At 34.0% G+C, this 23108-nt stretch overlaps 3 protein-coding genes across 15 annotated transcripts in view; 1 reads left to right on the forward strand and 2 right to left on the reverse strand.

The window, feature by feature from the left end:
* Positions 1-216: 216 nt before the first annotated feature.
* LOC108545945 (type I inositol 3,4-bisphosphate 4-phosphatase) lies at positions 217-11094 on the reverse strand. Of its 6 annotated transcripts, none has more exons than XM_017897808.1 (19): positions 11027-11085; positions 10739-10918; positions 10470-10572; positions 9829-10013; positions 7823-7915; positions 6810-6965; positions 6225-6661; positions 5976-6148; positions 5709-5850; positions 5490-5605; positions 5315-5401; positions 4962-5122; positions 4695-4878; positions 3436-4571; positions 2992-3257; positions 2638-2855; positions 1394-1716; positions 1016-1283; positions 217-912 (listed from the first exon to the last, which is right to left on the reverse strand). In XM_017897808.1, the coding sequence occupies exons 4-19, from the start codon at positions 9944-9946 to the stop codon at positions 780-782; spliced, it is 4011 nt and encodes a 1336-aa protein (XP_017753297.1). In that variant the 5' UTR covers positions 9947-10013; positions 10470-10572; positions 10739-10918; positions 11027-11085; the 3' UTR covers positions 217-779. The 6 variants fall into 6 exon arrangements, with proteins under 6 accessions (XP_017753297.1, XP_017753300.1, XP_017753301.1 ...); XM_017897811.1 differs by lacking the exon at positions 11027-11085 and having other exon boundaries at positions 6225-6379; positions 6461-6661; positions 10739-10988; XM_017897812.1 differs by lacking the exons at positions 7823-7915; positions 11027-11085 and having other exon boundaries at positions 6225-6379; positions 6461-6661; positions 10739-10988.
* A 382-nt stretch (positions 11095-11476) lies between these two features.
* On the forward strand, positions 11477-20664 carry LOC108545841 (uncharacterized). The gene is made up of 19 exons (XM_017897636.1): positions 11477-11527; positions 12402-12643; positions 12738-13009; positions 13131-13372; positions 13451-13609; positions 13702-13857; positions 16487-16587; positions 16756-16981; positions 17237-17384; positions 17496-17794; positions 17893-18106; positions 18222-18833; positions 18947-19101; positions 19185-19344; positions 19425-19440; positions 19506-19679; positions 19801-19893; positions 19971-20112; positions 20248-20664. Exons 1-19 carry the CDS (start codon positions 11492-11494, stop codon positions 20572-20574), a joined length of 3774 nt encoding a protein of 1257 aa, XP_017753125.1. The 5' UTR covers positions 11477-11491; the 3' UTR covers positions 20575-20664.
* A 289-nt stretch (positions 20665-20953) lies between these two features.
* LOC108545944 (ubiquinone biosynthesis protein COQ4 homolog, mitochondrial) overlaps positions 20954-23108 on the reverse strand; it is a 6219-nt gene continuing 4064 nt past the window's right edge. For all 8 annotated transcript variants that reach the window (XM_017897804.1, XM_017897805.1, XM_017897800.1 and 5 more), the window contains exons 2-4: positions 22631-22983; positions 22155-22378; positions 20954-22022 (exon numbers count right to left, since the gene is read on the reverse strand). In XM_017897804.1, the coding sequence (XP_017753293.1) occupies positions 21845-22022; positions 22155-22378; positions 22631-22930 (702 nt within the window). In that variant the 5' untranslated portion in view covers positions 22931-22983 and the 3' untranslated portion in view covers positions 20954-21844. The remainder of the gene's footprint in view (positions 22023-22154; positions 22379-22630; positions 22984-23108) is intronic.

The following is a 23108-nucleotide window of genomic DNA, read 5'->3' on the forward strand; positions in this document are numbered from 1 at the left end:
GATTTCAAAGCACGCCGGTAATCTACGAGTCGTGATCTAACTTTCAATTTCTCACTGTTGCTCTGAAAGAGTAATAAATTTCTCAAAAGCGACATTTCCCATGAAAATCAATTAAATTCCACGTAATCCTTTACATTTTTCAATTCGCATCACCGATCACAGCATTTTTGATAATTATTTTAATGCAGAAAGCAAAACCTAACCCGAACACGTTCATCCTTGTCAATTAAACAATGTAATTTTACTAATTAACATATTCTATTTGGTTGGAATATGGTCATTACCGTGACGGAGCACCTTCCTTCTAATAAATTGCAACGATATAACCGTTGGCACATAATGTGAGTTTTCATAAAATTTCTATTATATTATCTTACCTAGAGTAAAATTCTATATACAGAAATAATAAAAATACATCATTTAAAATTTAACGACCTCTATACTAACACACGATAGACTAAATAAAATGGCACTCTCTTTCGTTTCTATGATGAACCGCGAATAATTATATGCGCATACAGGCATGCATATATGTGCGCGCTCTACGCACACATATTAAACGAATCAAATATTTTCCTTCCATAACGATTTCATTCGAATTCGATCAAGTCAAAGAATAATATTTGTATAGAATTTATATGAGAAGACTACGATTTCATCTAATCCATTTCCTTCCTTCTTCTCTTCCTTTCCTCACTTTACTGCATTCACGTCATATCAACATTACATATATCATAGAAGAATTATGCATTTGTTACTAATACAGTTGAAAATTGTTCTTAACTTTGCGCCGATCCATAGGTACCTGTCGGTGGACGATATAGTTTCGGAAATGTTAGTATTTGCAAGCTATTGAACGCGTATTTCCGAATTCCAATATTTTTCCACGTATTCTCCCGGCGACATCCTTCACTGTAATTAGAAATAATTTTCACCGATACTGTTGACGATGTATCATCTTCGAAACAACCATTACTACTATTTAGATCGAATTTCATTTTCGATAGAAATTAACCTTCGCATACAGTCGAGTGCTCTCATGTATTCGTGTTCGGCCAGATGATATTCGGCGGTCAAGATGTTCACTTGCTCCAATGTAATTGACATTCCAGTACGATCCTTTGCACTTTTACAACTGGTAAATCTTAAGCCGCGCATTCTTCTACAGATTTGAGAGGATAATTGCAAAATTTCGACGTTTTTATTCACTTTAGCTTGAACGCTTGCCTTTAGATAAGTCATCAGCTCCATTAATGTTTGACCGAGTGGTGATCTTGCACCAACTATTAATTCCAAACGGTAAAGTAGAGGGAAGGTTAATGAACGAGAAGCGCATACAAATAATGTGAATGTAAATAAATATATTTAGATGATAAAATGAGGAAGAACTTACGACGTGTCGACGACGTCTCAGTTGGCAAATTAAGTTTCTTGAATCGTAAATAATACTCATTCAGTCTTTCAAAATTATCCATATTACTTTTTTCTTGCGGTTTCGTGGTTCCGAGACTCTCCGCCAGAGAGGCCATCTCGTTGATACCGACATTGAAGAAAACAGGAGTAACATTGAAGGAAATTGTCTGCCTGGAAGAAGGGACTAGTGGTAATAAAGAGTAGATCGCATCTGGCACAGGAAGAATCACCGTTAACGCAGCTCGGGAACCAACCACTCTTGGTAATGGTTGTTGAAATGGAATATTACAATTTCCTTCGAGCCTAAAACATATCGTTACTCATTTTGTGCAAATTCATACATATTTGAAATTCTTCAATATCTAATTATACTGTACGATCCAACACAAATTTTGATCTATAAGATCTATTGGGTGATTCTTGTAAAGTTTATCTTCTTAAACACAAATTCGAAAATAAAATTTCTCTACCCATGTAGAAAATGGGATCTCCTGGACGATGCTTTTGATGTCACATAACTACGTGATAGTCGAAGCTAGATGGGTGAAAAATAGTTGCGTAGTGGTAAAATAACGTATGCACGTTACTGAGGAATATTTTTGCGATTTGATCGAATTGAAAATTGTTTCAGCAATTTCTCTGCCAGAAAAGTCCACAGAATACAGTAATGTATAGAAAATTTGTTTTAGATAAAGAATTTTAATGTAAAAATACAAGTATAATGCATAGAAAGTACACTCGGCAGCTTATTTTTAAACTGTAATGACCAATTATTCAGAAGCACTAATAATTATAATCATTTATTTATTTATTCATTAAACAGTGTAAATCCCCATTAGTGTACAAAAGAAAATAAAAATATTGTAATACAATATAAAATATGCAGAAACATATGAAATAAAATTGTGGACAAAATTATGGATATTGTTAAATTTGAGAAAATAACTTTTAAGCCTAACTTTTAAGATATGAATAAACCACCTGACGTTTTTAATTTTTGTATAATACTTTATTTTAATAAAAAAAACTTTAATAAACACGCTCATGTTTTTCGAAAACTGAGAGTGACCGAGAAATCTCGTTTACGGATTCGAGTTCAGGAAAGGTAAACTCTACAAGAAGCATCCATTAGCTTTAAAGAACAGAGAAAAAGTTAAAATTTATTGGACAGTGTTACCACAAATACCAAGAATTTACTAAATATATGGATATTCTGGTACTAACCTTGATGCAATGCCGCATCTAGTCAGTGTAAAAGTTACGGTATGCATGTCTTCTACTGCTACAGTCATATCTCCCCACATATCTATTTCGTCTCCGTAATAACTGAGGAGTCCCTCAAAGGAGACCAGAGGGCCAAGAGTAGTCAAGATTAAAAGGAACATTGGATCGGGTCTTTGACACCAAAGCTTCGCCATCAATCCCGAAACCAAGCTTGTTAACTAAAATCGGGATTCGAGATATTCGATCAAGTCAAAACAATCATTGATCCGCTCCGTACCCCCAAAAAGAAACAAAAAGAAGAAAGAAAAAATGTTGAAAAGACTCAAGAAGAAATTAAATGCATAATAAATTTACCGCTTGACTAAAACACACATCTCTCCTATATCGAACATTGCAAGCGCGTTGAGCCATTTTCGGATCTTCTTGTACCCTGAATACCGAATGTGTTAACCGGGCAGTTTTTAACAATCCATCCATAGCTTGCCGTAATTTTTTCATACTTGGTCTAAGCTCACTTGTCCAATCGACGATCGAGGCAAAATCTAGACCCTCTGTGAATTTGTTTCTTTGTCCCGAATTACTTTTAATTACTCTTGTCATCGAATCGACAGCTTGGCACACTATATAAAGTAAGAATAATTTGATCGAAAATTTTGTAATTTCTTTCCTCTCTATTTTTTATTTAAGAGGAGCGTAAAAAATTGTCACGATATTTAATAAAGACTATTGGTGCAAATTATTGAAATCATTTCTCACACACCTAACATGCCTTAAATATGAAAAATTATCGTTCCTTACCTTCTTTGGCTTTAGAAAAGGCTGGCATTGTTTTTTCTGAACTTGGACTAAGTTGTTGATGAAAATTAGAACGACTTTCTATACATTCGAGCAATTTACACGACTCGTCGTTTTTAACGTCGTTTTTCGGTTGAATTGTTACAACGTCCGTAGTTCTGTTACGATTATTCAAAACACATCCTTTGAAACTGTGCGATCTCCCTATGATATTTTTATTCCGTAGTCGTACAGCTGGACTACTGCATCTTCCACAGAGAAACTTTACTTTCGACACCAAACACATTACGCTAGCTTCAATGTTTAGTTGAGTCAGATCCCAAGGCTCGGGTTCATCGGTAGGTTTATAGTAATTAGCAGATGGTGAATTACACATCTTTTGAGTATCTAAAAACCGTTTACACAGATCGATATCACTCTTAATTTCTTCCTCTCTATCTTCATTACTTTTCGAATTGGTAGTAACGATAGTATCGTTGACAGGATTTTTTCCTTTGTTATCAACACGATTTGTTAACGTAGAAGTTTTAATTTCGTAATTTTTGGTGTCGCTTTCATCGACATCTGGAAAAATAACAAAATTTTCTTCATCCTTTCCATCAATGTTATCCTGATTGACGAGGTGGCTCGCGTGTTCGTTTTTCGAGGACAACGAAGTTGTGAAACCATTTTTCTCATTCTCTTTTATCCACATATCTTTTACACATTCTGGAGTATCAGGCGTAACAAAATCATCAAAATCCGGACTTTTCAAATCAAAATTTAATTGTTGCGTGATTCTTTTGAAAGGAGATAACGATTGGTTCGTCCTAAAATCTAAATTAAGGGAGTTCTCGTTCGAAGTTTCATGAATCTTTGCGACTTTGTATTCCTCTAGAAAGGTTAACGCTTCTTCGACCAATCCTGGATCCCACAAACTAAGTAAAATTCTAGTTTTTGTAATCATATCCTCGCAAATTGGTAACATTCCACTTGTTTGTTTGTCTTTTGCGAGTTTCATCAAGGCGCGCATCGCATCTACAACATCTCGACGGAGTTGTTTAATTGCTTGAATAGCATCGTGCGCCATCGTTATTTTCGATGTTCCCTGATATAACTGATTACCACGCGTTGGCGACTCCTTTAAAGCTTGTAATAGCCTAGAACAATATAACGCCAGTGATAAAACAATATTGACAGAAACCTATTCGCATTTACGTTTCTTTCTTTTTCTTATTTGTACTTTCATAGTTGGAATTACAACTAAATTGATCGAAAATTACCTAATGAGACCGCCATTTTTACTCTTATGCGAATGTGCAGTGAATGCCCCAACAGTGATAAAGTCATAAAATCCGCATCTGTTTAACGTATCGTTATGCACCCACATTCTTTGTAAGTGTAAATTAACAGGTGCAAACTCAAGTGTTCTATCATTCCTACGCGATGACCGTTTGAAATAACTTCCTACGAGGGTTGTTTTATCGGTTAATAAAATACACAAAACGCGGTTTAATGTAAACTTGAAGGTAAATATTTATTAAATCTACCTTTAAATGCAGCCAAATTTTCTTTAGCTTGCGAATAAAGATGTAAAAGATGAAGATGGCGATCCAGCAATTCCACTTGTTTAGTATGCCAAGGTTCTCTTAGTTCACCCATACCTGCTACTTCTTGCAGAAGTTCCTTTTCCTCTTGAATCCAAATTGCACTAGAAGAAAAATATCGAAGATTTTTAATAAATGAAGCAACGATAGCCAGAATTTTTGCGTAATTGTATAAAAAATAATTACGTAAAACAAGCACAGAGCACAGACTGCATAGAAAGTCGAAGTAATAAATAGGCTTTATCAACATTTAGTGATTGTTGCAAGCCAAACTTATAATATATAAGAGTACTCACAGTAAATGTTGTGGAAATTGAAAACAAAGTTTACTTTCTGCCATGATTTCGTGTACACAAATATCTCCGCCTAAACCAGAGTGGAACCTGAAATAAAATACATATTCGCAAATAAGTATGAAAGTTGGAAAACAAAAGAAAATAAACTGTTGGAACGTTACTCTTAAAGACGCACCTGTACGTTTGTATGTATGGATTGGCAAATAGGAGTTTAAGTTGTCCTTGATGCGGCAACTTGATTTTTGTTCCTAATCTAGGCGGTAGTGATTGCGATCGTCTATGGGAGAGTACCTATGAAAACCAACAGACTAGGGTAGAAGAGCAGAAAAAGAAACTATGAAAGCAAGAAATCTGGAAATGAGACAGAAAATGTTTGAAATAAATCGACATTTACCTGATGATTCATTCCAGTAGAAGGTTCCTTTGACGGTGTACTTTCCGTACTATTCCCTCGATCTTCTGCCTCCAAATTCCACACGCTAATCGTTAGAAAACCAGCAGTTGTTGTTTTTGCTGACTTCAACGGTATCCTTAATCTAAAATCAGTAAATGGTTAAGAAAAGATATGATACGATATGATAGCCTATACGTAAATCAGTAACAAATAAAACCATATAAAGCCATAAAGAGAAATTCTCAGAACGAGGCTAGTGAAAATTACCTAGGTGTATCTTGAACCGCATTTAAGGTAACAATCGCGCTTCCGATCGGTGTCGCTGTTTGACTTACGCGTTCCCTAACATCGTATGCAGTTATCCTTACTTTTGTCTCCGTGGTTAAACCGTCACTAGCTCTAAAACTCACGGTTGTTAAGAAACCAGGATTGCTGCTTCGCTGTGAAATAAAAAGAGGTACGCGTGAACGAATATAATTCGAGAGACAAATCAGCTTGTCGATAGACGCAACATACCTCCACTACTTCAGTTCGTGAATACTTGATCCAGGTTTTCGAACCTTTAACTTGTACGTCTATTTCTAGGACTGGATTAGGTGGTCGACCATGACCATCGCAAAGAAGGTTGTCACATGCTAACGATATTTCACATATCGGTATTTCGGCAGGATCTAAAACAGTGAATCGATCAATTTGGAACACCAAGCGAATAACAAAAAGAATATAACAGAAATAAGAAAAAGTGACAGAACCTGTTGAAATTCCACGTTGCAACCGTAACATATGGATATCCGTGTCATGTTTATGTCCACTAAGCGCTTCTATGCGTTGTTGCAATGCCAATAATTGACTTCTCATGCATTCGTAACTAGCAAGCTGAAGTGCTTGCAACCAACTGTCCCTCTCTTCGGCTGAGTTTGCACCTAATGCTTGGAATAAACCTCCATCGAACACTGAAATAAGACACACGAGCACGCATTTTCTTTCCTTTTCCTACTTTATTCTTGCTTTCTCGTATGATTACATTTTGTTTTAGCGATAGTAGCACCATATTTCGCGTTACATGTTAATTACTTATCTTTGTAAAAAGCAAGTGCTTACCTATACTGAAACCGTACGGTATTTGATTGCTCGGTTGTTCCACTCGGACGAAACATTGTTCGAGTATTATCACACCTAGAGGTTCTGACCATTGTTCTCGCGATTTGAAGTAAAACAATAAGTTTCCCCGCAACCTGCACCATCTCTCCAAACTTACTATCCAACAAAGAAAAGTAACAAATATGTGTTATTTTTTTAAATCTCTTCATCGATATTTCAACGGTATTTTTCGCCAGATATTCTTTTCTTTCTGGGAAAAACAAATAATATATTCATAATGATAAAAATAATATGGGAAATAAATTGTATAAACGCATGTATGAAGCAAAGTAAAAATGTTAAAATCATCACACAGATTTTGTAAATTCATGTAAACGTACGTACTTATATACGTTCATCACGCATGTTTGTTTCCGGAAATGTATGCACAAATGGAAGGCTCGAACGTAGCGTACCAATTTAACAGAAATTCACAAATCGTATCGAATTTTTAACAAGCTATACAACACACTAGTACATATTATACTATAGAAGCATACGATGTTTGTAATGATTTTTAAAAAGTATTCGTATAAAAGTGGTGTACTACCATGGAAATCATGCTAGTCTATTCAGAGAAGTGAGGAAATTCATCCAATTTTTTCGGAAGGAAGCATGCCACATACCAGAGTAAAATACTATTTCCAATGGGTATAACATTAAAATGAAAGAAAACAAGTTTACAAATGCGAAACATTTCTCCGATTTTCCACTCTTAATATGTGCTTGATATGCATGCATACACACACATACAGGCAGTCGTGTGCACCACATATTATTTATATATATTTAAATCGAAATTTATGTAATAACACACACACACACACACACCGATAACTTTTGATTTAAATTGGAAAGGAATTTATATAAATTGGTTCAGTTTGCGCGCAATGGTAAGCGTGTTAATCGCGATTGATCAAGTTAAAACAGTGAAGGAAAGAATTTTGGTTGAAAAACAAAAAACTCGAATATACCTTTACTCGTACTGGCCGTAACACAACTGAGGTCTCGTAGTGTCTTATGTGTTTTTCCCTTTTGACATTTGTTGTCACATTTTTTACCTGTACCTGCAAATTATACGTAGCTACAGGTAGCTTAATTAACGTGCACGAAAATTTGTACGCAGTCGGACATGGCCGATCGCTACGTATTCGTATTTATTTTCATTATTACAAACTATTTGCTCCTGCCTTGCGATGCGTCTCGCTTCGAATCGCAAATACGAGCAAGTATATCCAAATAGAAACTGCAACAGGACTCAATAATGGAGATCAAATGATAATCGTTGTCACAATTGGGACAACATTAGAAAGAGAAGAAATAATTTGACGTGTACTAGAAGGTTTTGCAAACGTAAGCGATTCGATCGAGTCACAACGAAACACTAACAACTTCTCCAGGTAATCGTGCACACATTCGACAACAATTTCAATCATCACAGATTCGAAAGCATGCTCGATTTGCGGAAATATTTTGAAAAGAAAAAGAAAGTAACATCTTTAAATAATTTACAAACTCATGGTAAATTATGACAAATGTGCTCGCGTGTAATATACAATAAAATGTATATGCTAAGAAAACATAAATATGGTTCCCATAACTATGCGACATCCCGAATTCGTTATTTACTATTAAATGTCAGAACAAAATTTAATATTAACAAATTTAATATTAAATACTTTTTTAATATAGTACATCTCGACGACTAAACATATATAAGGGTAGGTACGATAAACACCTTTAACGTATCAAATTAATGACTAGTTTTGATCGTCATAAACTTGGATTGTGTTTCGCGCTACGAAAGTTCCGCCTCTTTAATGCATAATGTCAATTATTGGTGAACATCTTTGTCAAATTAAGTTATATCTGAAAAGAATATGATATACAGAAATTTTATTTTACTAAATTCAAAAACCACAGTGCGTTGGAATTTAATATACGAATTTATACATTATACTAATATTGTACTATTATTAATAATTAGTATTATCGTACTATTACTAGTTGTTATTGTTATTATTATCATCCTTGTTATAATAATATTTGTAAGTCAATATCGATTAATGTAAAGCATCGACTATAAGTTAAGAACATTGTGTATTTCATATTGAATAATTTCCGATACTTTTTCGATAGGTTGATTATCGTACTACCGATAACAGATTATCGATGCGGTAAGAACTATAATATATATAATATTGTATATATATTTATTATCGCTGTTGTTACTGTATGTATCATACATGCAATAACAACAACAGTAACAGCAATAATTATATCGAACGAATAAATTAATGAATGGAATTATCAAGTGTGTTTCGCATTTCATACATATACATGATACATCCAATACTGTAAATGAATACATCGTAAAAAGATTAAATACTCGTGAAAAACGGAAGATTTTTTGATTCGGGATGTTTCGCAGTTTCGACACACATTTTACACATGAGGAGTTTACACGAGAGTTCAACAAATTCTTCGTATTCAACGGAAAGAAATTTTAACGCGGTTAAAACAATTATTTGACGCTCGTCGGTTCGTCGATATTTCGAAGTATCGGAATAAGCAAAGATTACTAGTATTTCCATTTCCTCAATGGTACGACGATGACAACGGTGTAGACATCAGCAGCAGAGGTACCGGCAGCATAAATCACATAAATCAGTGAACACAGACGAGCGTCCTATATTATATACGAACATCACACAATCTTGAGTAAACTGCAAATGTACATCATACACGGTCGTACTTTTTCGGAAAACGGATGATGGGCTGGCTCTATATTAAACACAAGACGAAGAATTTGCGTATCACGTGAGTTTATTTTCAAGGATTAAACATACAATTTAAAGAAGGAAAAAACATGCGCTGCCGACATGAGCAGTCAAAATACATGTACAAATCAATCAATTAAAAATAAGTGATCAAACACGCGAATATTTCTACGTGTCAAGGAATGAATCTAATCACTCACTCTCGGTTCTGCGAAAGAAGCCTTCTTGTCGTTCGCGTACATACAATATACCCTCTTTCTCGAATTTCTGAGAAGGTTGCGTAGCTAGGGTCAGCAATTCTTGTTTGTTGAACCGCATCGCGGAAAACACCCATTTACGGTGACACCCACGTTGTTTATGATCACGTATTCTTTTTTGTTGTTATCTGTCAGGAAATAAACAATTAATGACACGTGTATCACATTCGATAATGTCAAATTTACAACCGAAACGAAACGAGACGAGACGAGACGAGACGAGACGAGACGAAACGAAACGAAACGAAACGAAACGAAACGAAACGAAACGAAACGAAACGAAACGAAACGAAACGAAACGAAACGAAACGAAACGAAACGAAACGGGAGATGATATGATATGAGACGAGACGAGACGAGACGAAACGAAACGAAACGAAACGAAACGAGACGAGACGAGACGAGACGAGACGAGACGAGACGAAATGAAACGAAACGAAACGAAACGAGACGGAACAAAACGGAACGGAACGCGTAATACGGAATGCGGTATGAAACAGGGAACAATTTAATCTTTATTTCTAATTTCGCCAAATTTATCTATTTTCTTATGAAATATTTCGTTTATCTCTTTTTATACACACCTTGTGTTTTCTTTCTCCTTCGGCATCTTTCTCCTCACTGCCCTTAAACCCACCTTTATAGCCTTATTCAATGCTTGCGTTTCCCTTCCTGTTCATTCAATTACTATTCCCAGCAATATGCGTTTGGTACAAAAAAAGATTATAGAACAAGTCGTTATATTTCTCGGGCAAGTAAAAAAAAAATAGAGAAATTTAGTTGTTAAATATATGAGAATGAAAGTGTAAAGAAGAATAGCAAAAGAAACGCGGTCATATCTATTGTACTATACCTTCATGGAGAATGTTTTTTGATATCCTCTCAAGAATTGGTTCCATTGCACTCTTTTTCTTTGCAATAAATCGCTTTGTCAAAAACATTTCGTATTTCTAGTACTAATCACTATTAAAACAACTAAAGTTATGCTAATCAAATTTGAAATAGATTTTGTATTGCGTTGACCACATCCATGCTGATATGAAAATAAAAAAAACATGCTTACAAATAAATATGAATACTCAAAAGTATCAAAGGACAAAAGCCATTAGAAAAATAACTGTCAAATGATTGCAACTTATACCGTGCCACACATCTTGAGACGAACAACATCGACTGCCAGGCAAAGAAACAAGTGATTACGGACATTGCTGTCGCTTGCATCGTTCGACATCGGAAGCTTTCGTACAACACCGAAGAATTCCGATTAAGTTCGAACATTTCCGAGTATGGCCGAGAGATTCAATAGTATTTGCCATTTTTTTTTGCAACTGTATTTGTTAATCATTGACCAAAGGCTGTACAAACAATTACCAGTTTTCGTTTACTAACGTTAGAAAATCATTTCTTTTTAACAATCTCAACGTTTGTATTGATTCCTCATTTTTACATTTACCGCTAAGGGATCTATTTGTCTGTTGTATAGTGGTAAACAGACATATGATCAGCATTTTCAAAAAATAGTGAAATAAATTAAATTAACAAATTTGAATTTATGATATTTGGAATTGTGTCAACGTAAATGATTTGTACATCATAACAGAAAATCATGGAATCATTTCTGTCAGCATCAAAAGCAGCATTGGTAAATTTATACTTGGCTTGGTATAGTGAGTAGAGTTTTACTTTTCGTTAATTACAATAAGTGGCTTTTATGTAAAAAATAATGTAATTTGAAAAATTAACTATTTCGAGTATAGTTTTTGTGTTATTAACGAAATAAAGAGAGGAATAGAAAATAAACCATTCTGTTCAGATGTAACGATATGTATTCAATAGTTTTATTGGACCTATTTATTTAAATACTAAAATGTGAAATTACCAAAACAAAATAACGATAAATAAACTCGTCAAATTTTCCTATATTTATTTATATTTTAATAATGATAGGAATCTGTCCTTATCAAAATTACCTCGAACATATCGTACATTTCATATGCGATAGATGATTCTTTTATGTTAATTTATAATGTTTTTAATATTTTGAGTAAAAAGTATAGAAACTGTAATTACATATTTCATTAAAGAATGTTGTACAAAGAAATTTCTAAGACAACTTATAGACATAATAAATAGAGGTTACGTTTAGCGATACGTACTTATTGGTGGATAGTCAGTTTGCACTTTTGCGCGCCAAATTTTAAAATTTAGTTAGATGAGTAGTGATTAAAAGAATGAAATATGACATTATAGTAAAGACTAATTATTCGACTCAAAATAAAAAAGGAAAAAGAATTGAGATTTTACATCATTCTATATTAGACTATTATTCTAAAATTATTATATCGTATTTTTATATTGTAACCTTGTAAAGATTGCTTGAAAAAATTGATATATAGATAAATAAAAATATGAAAACTGTGTATACACGTAGAATAGATACCTTGAATAAAAATTTTCTTAAAACATAAAGCAGAAGTATGGATATTTAACAATTATTATCTTATACGTTATTTTAGTTAAACCTATCCAACTACAAAACAATTCGCATCGTTTTGGGTAATGAAACCTGCGATTTAGATTCCGCTGTATCGGCATTGATACAAGCCTTCTCCGAATATTTGGATGGAATTAAAAAGAAGGAAATAAATTTGGCAGTAATTCCGGTAATGAATATACCTGAGAAAGATTATCGTGCCAAAACAGAAGTTGTATACTTCTTAAAACGTCATAACATATTTTCCTATTTGCTGACGTTCCGGTAAGTTTATAAAAAATGCACATCTAAAAAGATTTTATAATAGAGGGATAGAACATGAAAATTAGTAAGTAGACATATAGATTGTGATTTATAGGAATCAAATTGATCTGAAAGCTTTAAGAGAGACTACGGAAACTAAATTGGAACTTGTGCTTGTTGATCATCATAGCCTTCCAGACGAAGACATTTATTTGAAAGATTTCGTAGTGAAAATAATCGATCATAGACCAAGAGACGAACGATGGTCTTGGCCTGGCAGAAAAATTTATTTGCAAAGTGTAGGCAGTTGCGCGACCCTAGTAGCACGAAATTTGTTTAATAAACATCCAGAAGTAATAGATTCACAAATATCGAGTCTTTTACAAGGCAAGCAGATATATTTGTTACAATTAAAGTTGCTTATCATAATATATTATGCCAAAATATTATACGATATAACAACCGTAATCGCGTTGTTTAAGCATTATCGTTATGGAAATTTTAACAGGCCCGATTTTGATCGATACTTCCAATTTTTCAAAAGACGTTGATCGTGCTACGCCTGTCGATATCGAAGTTTTTGAAGCACTCGACAAAGTCAGCCTATTAGATGTCAATAGAGATAAAGTATTTAACGAGATCATTAGAGCAAAATCGGATATTAGCGAATTAACTACCGATGATCTTTTGATCAAAGATTTGAAAGTAACTGCTGGCGTGCCAATTGTCGGATTACCTATGTTGGTAAAGGTAAAGTGTACATTTAATTAGTTTACATACGAAATGTTGAATATGGTGTTTATATGTGATTTATTCATAATATTTTAGAATTTTCTCGATTTACAAAAGAATCTAAAAAGTCTAGGAGATTTTGCCGAACGTAGAAACACCACGATTGTCATTCTAATGGGATTGGAACATAATTCAGAAAAATTATCTCGAGATATTGCTATTTTTTCACTAACTATCAATCGACTAAGAGAAAAGGTTAGCAATAATTGAAATGTTTTATTTTTGTTTTGCTTAATTTATCTATAGTAATAGTAGCTATAATCATCGGCCAATGTTGTTATAAATAGATAATAAAAGCTCTAACAGTATTTGCGGAACCATCTCTCAAGTTGACTTTGATTAGAGAAATTTACGAAGAAGATGGAAATTTTAACTTGATCCTTTATGCACAGAATAATTTGCATGTTACGCGGAAACAAATCCTACCGATCATTCGAAACATTGTCTCATCGGAATGTAAGTGCTAAATAATTATTCAATGCTAGTGTCTTTGAATTTTCTGTAAAATAAATGCACTACAGGGTTAGAAATAATAAACAAATCAATTTGTTTTATTATTCTTTCGAAACGCATTTGTATTAAATAAACCAATAGTAGATAATAACATGTAAGTACATATATATAAAGTAAATTTAATTAATAATTAAGCTGTTGCCAACAAATCTATTTGCTAAACTTGAAGGAATTAATACTCTTTTTCAATTTCATAAAATTCATTTATTATGCAAACTTTTTTTCTTTCGTTAAATTAAAAGCAATTATTATTACTGTAAGTTAATGTTTGCTAAAATTTTTTGAATTAACTTCGCTCTTTAAAAAAATTAATATAATCGAATGAATAAACATCAGTACTATTAAAATAATATTAACAATATTACGGCGATCAATCCATCGGAGATATGTTGGAAAGGTGATATTCCCCTATAGCCCCCCTTTAGCCCCACTCCTTTTCACCGCTCCTATCTTCGAGCAAGCTCACAACAGGCCGATACCATGGATGCTCAGCTAAAGCTCTGGACCAGAGCGGAGTTTGCATTGAACCACGTTTCGCGAAGAACGCGAAACACGAACACGCGCGTTCGAAAAGGAACGAAAAATCAACTGGACGTGAAAAAATCTATTAATTATACAGTGCAAGTAACAAGGAATCCTGTATATTTTCTTTTTTTTTTTCTTCTTTTTTCCTCTTAATTAGGTATACAGTACAGTACAGTATACATATATACATTCCACACCTACTCACTCACCCACACACGCGCATATACAAAAATTAAAAATTAAAATTACGAGAGGTTGGTGCATTTTGATTCAATTAACTTTACAAGAATGCTAAAACTTTTTAGTTTTTCAGAACTTACCGTTCTCACAGTATAAGAAATAAGTATCATGCGACGAGCTTGAAAGGTAAGAATTTTAACGTTATTAAAGGTTTCCGTTAAACTTATAAAACATGAAGATTATTGCATGTAACAAATAAAAAATGCCATATCAATTACGACGAACAGGAATATGTTTCACGTTTAATGATCGATGTGATCCATTCCACATAGGTGTGGGGATAATTTGGTAATTACCATTTTGATAACGATTTAATGAAAATTATATTATGAAATGATATTTTAGTAGTTGAAATGATTAATCTGTTTTAGGCACATTTTTCAGTGAGAGAATTTCACAACATAGATTAGGAAAGAGGAAAGAACAAAGATTGTATTTCTTCTGGCAGCTTAAATTCAATCTCGTAAATAATTTTGAAACGTTCTCTTATACAATAGCACTCGAAAGCGAAATTCTTCTCCATTAAGCAATTAATAAAAGTAAGTAAACAGAAGTTCATTGGATAAAAATTAATATTTTTATCATAGACAGAATACTAGTTAAATCAAAAATTAAATTCATTATCGCATCTTCAATAACGGACATGAGTACTTGTCGAATATAGAAATTATTTGAATAAGTGCATGTATGTGTGAACAATATATATAAATAGATATATCATACGAGAAAAGAATACTTTATGAAGAATTACAAATGACAAAAGAAGAAAATCAAGTTTGATGATCTACACATTTACGTTTGCATTCACATTTTTGTTACATTGATGAAATGACAGCTTTCGCCCGGGTAGACAGAGGTATAAGTAAATGAATCGAGTATAGTCATGCTCTCCTTGCACCATGCCCGTATTGATCGTACTTGTTGCACGCATACCCATCCAGAACACCGTGCGCATTCCCTAACCCTCTTCGGATTCATTTTCCATCGGTGAATCTAATTAACGTACAATCTGCGAATTGTCAACTATCAACTACGAAGCATACAAATGCTATATGTATACTTGCTAGCGGTGTCGGTGTTTACAAATTTCAATTTTTAATTAGGAAGAATCATCGATCAATTCCTTTTAGATTTTTTATAGGTATGATGAAATTCATCCGTACTATATATATATCCAAAACGGCCAAATTTTTCTGTGTTTATTCTTTTACAATATTTTCGATATACTAGAATCATATCTCATATTACAATGCTACCCGTTATTTTCATTTGATGAGTATTTTTGCCTTCAGTACGCTTATTACACCATACTCGGGAATCTTTATAAATTTTATCCATGATTTGTTATTGGTTGATATATATATATATATATAAGTAATGCAATTACAATTTCAGAAATCGAATAATGTTAGCAAAGGATTCGATCTATCATGAATTGTAAACGAATCCAGAATAGTATAAGATTTGGATATCGAAATGTGGTTTACGTTAACAGTTGTTACATTGAGAATGCTTCTGGTCGCGACTGTTCATGGAGATAATTCAGCCAACATTTTCGGTAAGGGAAAGAAAGTTTTTTAATAAAACTATAATAAATACGAAATAATCTTAATAATAATGATAATAACAATAATAACAAGAAAAAGAATTTTGTTACGTTTATAAAATTAGATACAATTAGATAAAACGTGTATATATATGATATATGGTATATGGTATATATATGGTATATGGTATATGGTATATGGTATGGTATATGGTATATACAATAAATGTGGATATGTTGCAGGACAGTGTACTTTTCCACTTGGTATGGAGGAGGGTAAGATTCCAGATGATGCGATCACCGCCTCTTCTAGTTACGAAACAAAATCGGTGGGTCCACAAAACGCAAGGTAAATCATTTCGAACAATCATTGGATAGACTAACAAAAGATTAGATCGTGATGCGATTGTAAAAAGATATAAGTCGGATACAAAAATAAGGAAAAGATGTAGGAGGAAAGTGATATAGAAGGAAAAATTCAAAAAGGGAGGAAACATTTTTTGTATCGTATTCACAGGATACGACAAGAGAAAAATGGTGGCGCTTGGTGTCCAAAAGCGCAAATAAGTAGCGCGATACGGGAATATCTGGAAATTGATCTAACAAGAAACCATCTGATATCCTGGACCGAAACTCAAGGCCGATTTGGTAATGGTCAAGGTCAGGAATATGCGGAAGCTTTTTTTCTTGAATATTGGCGCAACAAGAGATGGAATCAATACAAAAATTTGAAGGGTGACACAGTTCGTATCCATTATAAATCGACTAGAAGTCGTCTGCGTTGCTTCGACATAATTGTCATTGAACTTATTTACGATAAGGAATAAAAAATGGTTTGACGCAAATATTGTATATAACAAAAGCGTATTGTGACTAAAAAATCTTGCTAGCCTTACTCCTTTTTCGAGAGCAAAGCGAGACGCTTCCCATAGTTATTAATACAAAAGAACGATGTTACTGATTTATTTGAATTTTTCGGTCGATTGTTACACATTTAGATACTACGTGGCAATAGCAACACATACTTGGTAGAAAAGCAGAAATTAGATTTGCCGTTTGTCGCGAGCAAAGTACGATTCGTACCTTACAGTCAACATCCCCGTACGGTTTGTATGCGAGTTGAAATTTACGGATGCGTATGGGAACGTAAGTATTTCTATACGCACCTTATTTACCAATCATTTGCGCGATTATTATTAAGAGATATGATCTACACATATACATCATACGTGATATAATCATCGGTTTTCTTCTCAGAGTACATAACGAGTTATAGTGCGCCAAAGGGATCAAATCTTGGTCCCGGAGGATGGAATGTTCAAGATTCTTCGTACGATGGTATTGAATTTGACTCGCTTCTGATTAACGGCCTAGGTCAACTAACGGACGGAATATTAGGCGAGGTTTCTGAAATTCCTATTTCTCCAACAAATGGAACAAACTGGGTAGGCTGGTCCGAGTGTACTACAGTTCAGATTATATTTCATTTTCAAGAATTACGAGAATTCGAGAATTGCTCTGTACATGTCGCTCGTATACCGCAACTAGATGTCGAGGTTTGTTTTCTTCTTTTCTCTTCTTTTTTCACAATTTGTTTTCCTTTTTCTTACTGTACACACGCATACTTAATGTTTAAAATTCTCAATTTTTGTAGATGTTTTCAATAATGCGCATTTGGTTTTCCATTGATGGTGAAAATTATCAATCAGAAACAGAAAGAATGGAATCATTAAGCGATACCAGTTCATCTAGTGCCGAAACAATTTTAACATCGATCCCGTTGCAATCTAGAATCGGCCAATTCGTAAAAGTGGAATTTAGTCTTGCTGCAAAATGGTTACTTCTTAGCGAAATTACCTTTTACACTGGTAAGGAATGTATTTATTATGTTTCAAGTAATGCATTCCTGACAAATGAAACAATATTTGAAAAAGAAAAGGTCACGCGTAAACTGATAACCATTTAATATCGTATTCATTATAGGTAGCAGAAATCGATTGAACAATTCAAATATTTCAATTGATCGATCGTTCGAAATGAATACAGATCAAAATCGAAGCGAACCACGAGCAAAATCAAGCAGTTCCCTGGATTCGATATTGGGTTTTAACGTAACGGAACTCTACGAAATCCATGAAGACGTCTCAACACCAGATGCCTTCCCCGTTGGCACATCCCAAACATACATTGGTCTTGTTAGCGGTCTACTAACAATTTTTATCCTCTTTCTAACATGTACTACTTTTTTGATAAAACAGAGAGGTCGTAACAAAGTAGCTTTACTACAAAAGCATACAGCCTTACTCTGTGATTCATCTGCTCCAAGCATTGCGATTTCCCCGAAGGATGTTAAACTTTCAAATTCAATCGTAACCGGATTATCATTGATTCGCAAACCTATCGTTATAGCCACTTCTGATAACTTTCCCAATCGATTCGATACAGATTTCCAAACAGATTCTCGTGTTACCGTCGTCGATTCCAATCAACCACATCGATCTACTTTGTATGAGAGAACGTATAATCTGTTCTCTGAAGAAAATCTCGTGCTTCTGAAATCAAATGCATCCACTAATACAATCGAATCATGTTCCGGTGAGTCTGATAAACCATTCTTAACACTGACTCCTTATCTTTCCTATGCTATCGTTATAATATAACGTATTAGGCTAAACTTTATTCTTATTTTATTCAATAACGCATCTTAGATTTAAAGTGTGATTCAAGCTTTACGACAAACAAGTCATCAGAAATTACAGGCCCAACTACGATATATTCATCAAAAAGAGCGCTACGCCATCAATCAAGCAAAATAAATCAAAAAGCTTACGAAGGATATAATATTGGCACGGACATTTTAACGGTGAGATAATAGATAAGATAACAAAAGTTGAAGGAGAGAGAGACAAGCGGAAGAACACTCAATCAACAATTATATGATTTCAGATAAAGAAAAGAGAGGTTCCGTCGACTTTGAGTCCATTTACACCGCTTCATATCCGCGAGAAGAATGTTTATTTACCACGAAATATTGATTCACACAGTGTTCAACGCATTTCTAGACATAGATTAAGGATAGTAGATAAGCTCGGAGAGGGAAATTTCGGTTTGGTAGAGATAAATAATATCAGAAATTGAACACAGTTAATCGACAAAATGTTTAATCAAATACGTGTATCTTTATAGATTCATTTAATGAAACGTAATTCCGATTTGCAAAGATATCTTTTTATATTCTTATGGTGTTTCGACTTGAGTATCATACAGGTTGGACTTCACAAAAGATATGCACGTTTTATCGATGCTCCGAAATTCGAACGTGGCAAAGATGATTGCCTTGGTAGAAGAAGAACCATTTGGAGCTGTTTTCGAGTACAGTCAATTTGGAGATCTTTCTAGCTTTTTAGAAAGCCGCACAAATCTTGACAAAGGCGATATTGGGTAAGGAAAATGCTGTGACAAACATTATAGCTGTTCTTTCTTATAACTTGGTCCATTTGGCCCCTAGCCAACATGGTCCCTAGCCCATTATTATATTAATTTATATTTCTATTTTCGACAGCTATGGCAAACGATTAAACTTTATCACCCAAATTGCATCTGGTATGAAGTATTTGGAATCCATAAACATTGCACATTGTGATTTGGCAGCCAGGTAAGAACGTTCGTAAAATGGCGAAATCTGTAAAACAACAAATTAATTTAACATCGATATGCTATGCAACATTTTAGAAATTGCATCGTTGGTAACGACCTGACGATAAAAGTATCGGATCATGCTATATACTGCAACAAATATAACCATCATTATTTCATCACCGAACATAACTTAAAAATTCCTCTTCGTTGGATGGCATGGGAAGCAGTATTATTGGTAAACAAACTTTCCTATAACCTTTTCATTAATATATAGAAATTCTTATACAATATATTCCTAAAATGCGTATTTATTATACCTTAATTTTAATACATATATTGCATTATTTACTTTTATTATTTCCCACTTCAGGGTAAACGTAACTGTCAAGCAGACATTTGGGCATTCGCGGTAACAATTTGGGAAATTTTTCTAAATTGTAAGGAGATACCATACGCGGATTTAACAGTGACACAAATTTTAGAAAATTATGGTCGCTGGTATCAAAGCGAAGTACGTATCGGTAATAGGAACGACGATATGAACGGCGAAAAAAATCAACCTCGAATTCCTTCACGACCTGATCATTGCCCAGATGATCTTTACCGCATAATGAAGAAATGTTGGAATACACAAGTCGAAGACAGACCCAGTTTCATGGAAATTCATCTGTACCTTGAAAGACTAGCTCTCGATTGAATGTTTGATATACTCATGACCGAGTAACACGGACCAAACAAATTACAATCAGCCAAGAAGCATCCTGTGTAAACGTTTTAGCCCTTTATGCTGATTTACCTTGTTTCTGCTTCATTGATTTGTTTTTTCCACTTCACATGTAAGTACTTCCTTTTACATCAAAAGTATTATTATTTGTTTCTATCATTTATTAGATAACATCAATCAATTGCATTAGTTTCTTCATTATTAAAATATCTAAATTACCTCAGGATGCTCTGGCCATTAACTTTTAATGCTCAATTAGATTTATGTATGAATCTACTTTTGTGTATATAGGAACACATGCTCACACATACAGGTGTATGTTAAAGGAGGGGGGGGGGGGGCCGGATAAATAAACATTCCATGGTAAAGAGACACAAAACTTATTAATAACAAATTATAGTCTTGTCTTCTCATTAACTATAAACGATAGATTGTACTACATGAAACTTAAATCTAGTCAACGCTACAATTGTGATTATTTGAATGTTTTATCAGTTTACGAGCCTGCACACTATGTGCACGAATTTCATACATCGCAAGACAAAATAAATACGTAAATTTCAACGAACGATCATGCAAACAAATATAATAATACTCTATGATACATCGGTACTTTTTAATTTTGAGTTTTACCGAAATTTTGTAGCATATCAGTTAATATAGCAATATTATGTTTCATGATATGTACGTATAAATCCACGTGTTCAAATTTCGCATCGACAAACTTAATAACTGAAAAAAAAAGAATGAAAGGGAAAGTAATTCAAACCGAGGTATAATAGATAAAACTACAGCTTAGTAAATAATCACTACGTTCATATCAAAACAACAGCTACTTATAGATTTGCGCGTGTTACTACAAACCAAATGAGACAATCAATTTTACAAATATTGTTTCATAAATTACGCGATGCTTTAAAAACTAATTATCGATCAATATGTTAACAGTTACTATCGTAATTCTACGATATTAGATTCATCCATCACCAATTGGATTATATGCTCGTAGTTCGATTGTACTCGTTATATCGCACTGATTCGCGCATTATGTTTCTACAGGAAAATAAAGTTTTCTTAAATTTATCATTACATCGATCGAAGTCTCTAATGAAAATTATACGTATCTTACGAAAAATTATATTCTTCATATTTCCAAAGTTACGGTGAATAAAAATTGTTATACACTATCTAACAAATTCTACTCTTGTTATTGTATATGAAAAACCACATGTAGAAAGAGCAATTACATTTCATTGTAAACATTTTCTGTCGATATCAAGGGAACGATGTTTATGTCTCGATGAAAATCAACGAGAGGTTGCTCCCAACGTTCTTCGAAGTATATTCCTAAGAGAAATTTTGCTCGAAGTCCTGTATTAATAGCCCACGGGAGATGATGCTCTAGATATAATTTCCTTTGCCTAAAACCCCAAAGAGAAATTCAACTGTTGATAAATTGAGAATAAGAATATCGAAGGAAAGAGAATGTAAGTGAATTCGTGATCACAAATAGTGTGCACTGCGGTTCGTATCTTTATGTTTCACTTATATACCTCGGACGCAACCGGTACGCTCCAAATATCGCTCCACTCAAACACATCGGCAAATGTAATTGCAACGCTTCTATCCACTTGACGGATACTTCTCCGAGCATCGTGGTTGGCATCATAAATAGGGCATGATAAATATCATGCGTTTCTCGATATCGTTGCATTACATACGCTAATTCGGTATCTTCAATAAACCTGACTGCAGTTCTAGAATCAGGAGACACATTCTGCAACAAACGAATATCTTCGTTCCAACTCACTCGCGTGCTTGCAATAATGCACAATTCAAGATAAAATATATTAATTTTCAATAAATAGAATGTTTATACATATTACTTCATACTTCTTACAACAGTAATAATTCGGCAGTCATTCGGAGATCTGCGACTAACGAAAGTGTTTGCTAACGCACATATAGTACCGTGATACGGATGATCGATCGAATAATGAAATAAGACAAAATCATCGAAAAAGCTTACGTTAACATCTAAGAACTCATAGTATGTTCTGCCAAGTGTCCCTGCTGGTAATCGTTTTAGTGCAGAGAAATCAATCGTCGAGGAAGATATACGTGGTTTCTCAGCGAGGATGCGACATCCCTCAGAGGTTGAGAGCATTTGTCGATAACAATATGAAAGAGCGTTGGTACCAGTCGTTTCTGCTAAGCATGCGATCATATCGCCGCGGAAAGGATTCATGAATGATATCGCGGCTGCACCGGCTGTCAAAATCACGCGTTGCAGTGGTGACAGAGGTATGCGATGTTTCGCATAATCCATCGTGCAAAATGACGCAGCACTGCTGAAAAATCTTCGAATCGGCTAGCCTGAAACTGATCGAGGACAATGACGATCGATCACTTAGTTTCTCCACAAATAAAATTTATTTCACTAAAATATTTTTGTACACGTGCGTTACTGGTGACATTGCACCTTCAAAAAAAAAAAAAAAAAAAAA

This window comes from Eufriesea mexicana, unplaced genomic scaffold (genome assembly GCF_001483705.2).
Source record: "Eufriesea mexicana isolate 0111107269 unplaced genomic scaffold, ASM148370v2 scaffold572, whole genome shotgun sequence".
NCBI lineage: Eukaryota > Metazoa > Arthropoda > Insecta > Hymenoptera > Apidae > Eufriesea > Eufriesea mexicana.

Excerpts from the sequence above, each read along its gene's own strand:
- LOC108545945 (XM_017897810.1), bottom strand. The coding sequence starts at position 9,946 with ATGCGGTTCAACAAACAAGAATTGCTGACCCTAGCTACGCAACCTTCT. Across the intron at positions 3,258-3,435 it reads CTTTTCTAAAGCCAAAGAAG|TGTGCCAAGCTGTCGATTCG; the intron begins GTAAGGAACGAT and ends TACTTTATATAG. Across the intron at positions 913-1,015 it reads GCACTCGACTGTATGCGAAG|TGAAGGATGTCGCCGGGAGA; the intron begins GTTAATTTCTAT and ends TTCTAATTACAG.
- LOC108545841 (XM_017897636.1), top strand. The coding sequence starts at position 11,492 with ATGGAATCATTTCTGTCAGCATCAAAAGCAGCATTG. Across the intron at positions 18,834-18,946 it reads TACAATCGAATCATGTTCCG|ATTTAAAGTGTGATTCAAGC; the intron begins GTGAGTCTGATA and ends AACGCATCTTAG. Across the intron at positions 19,680-19,800 it reads CTTGACAAAGGCGATATTGG|CTATGGCAAACGATTAAACT; the intron begins GTAAGGAAAATG and ends TATTTTCGACAG.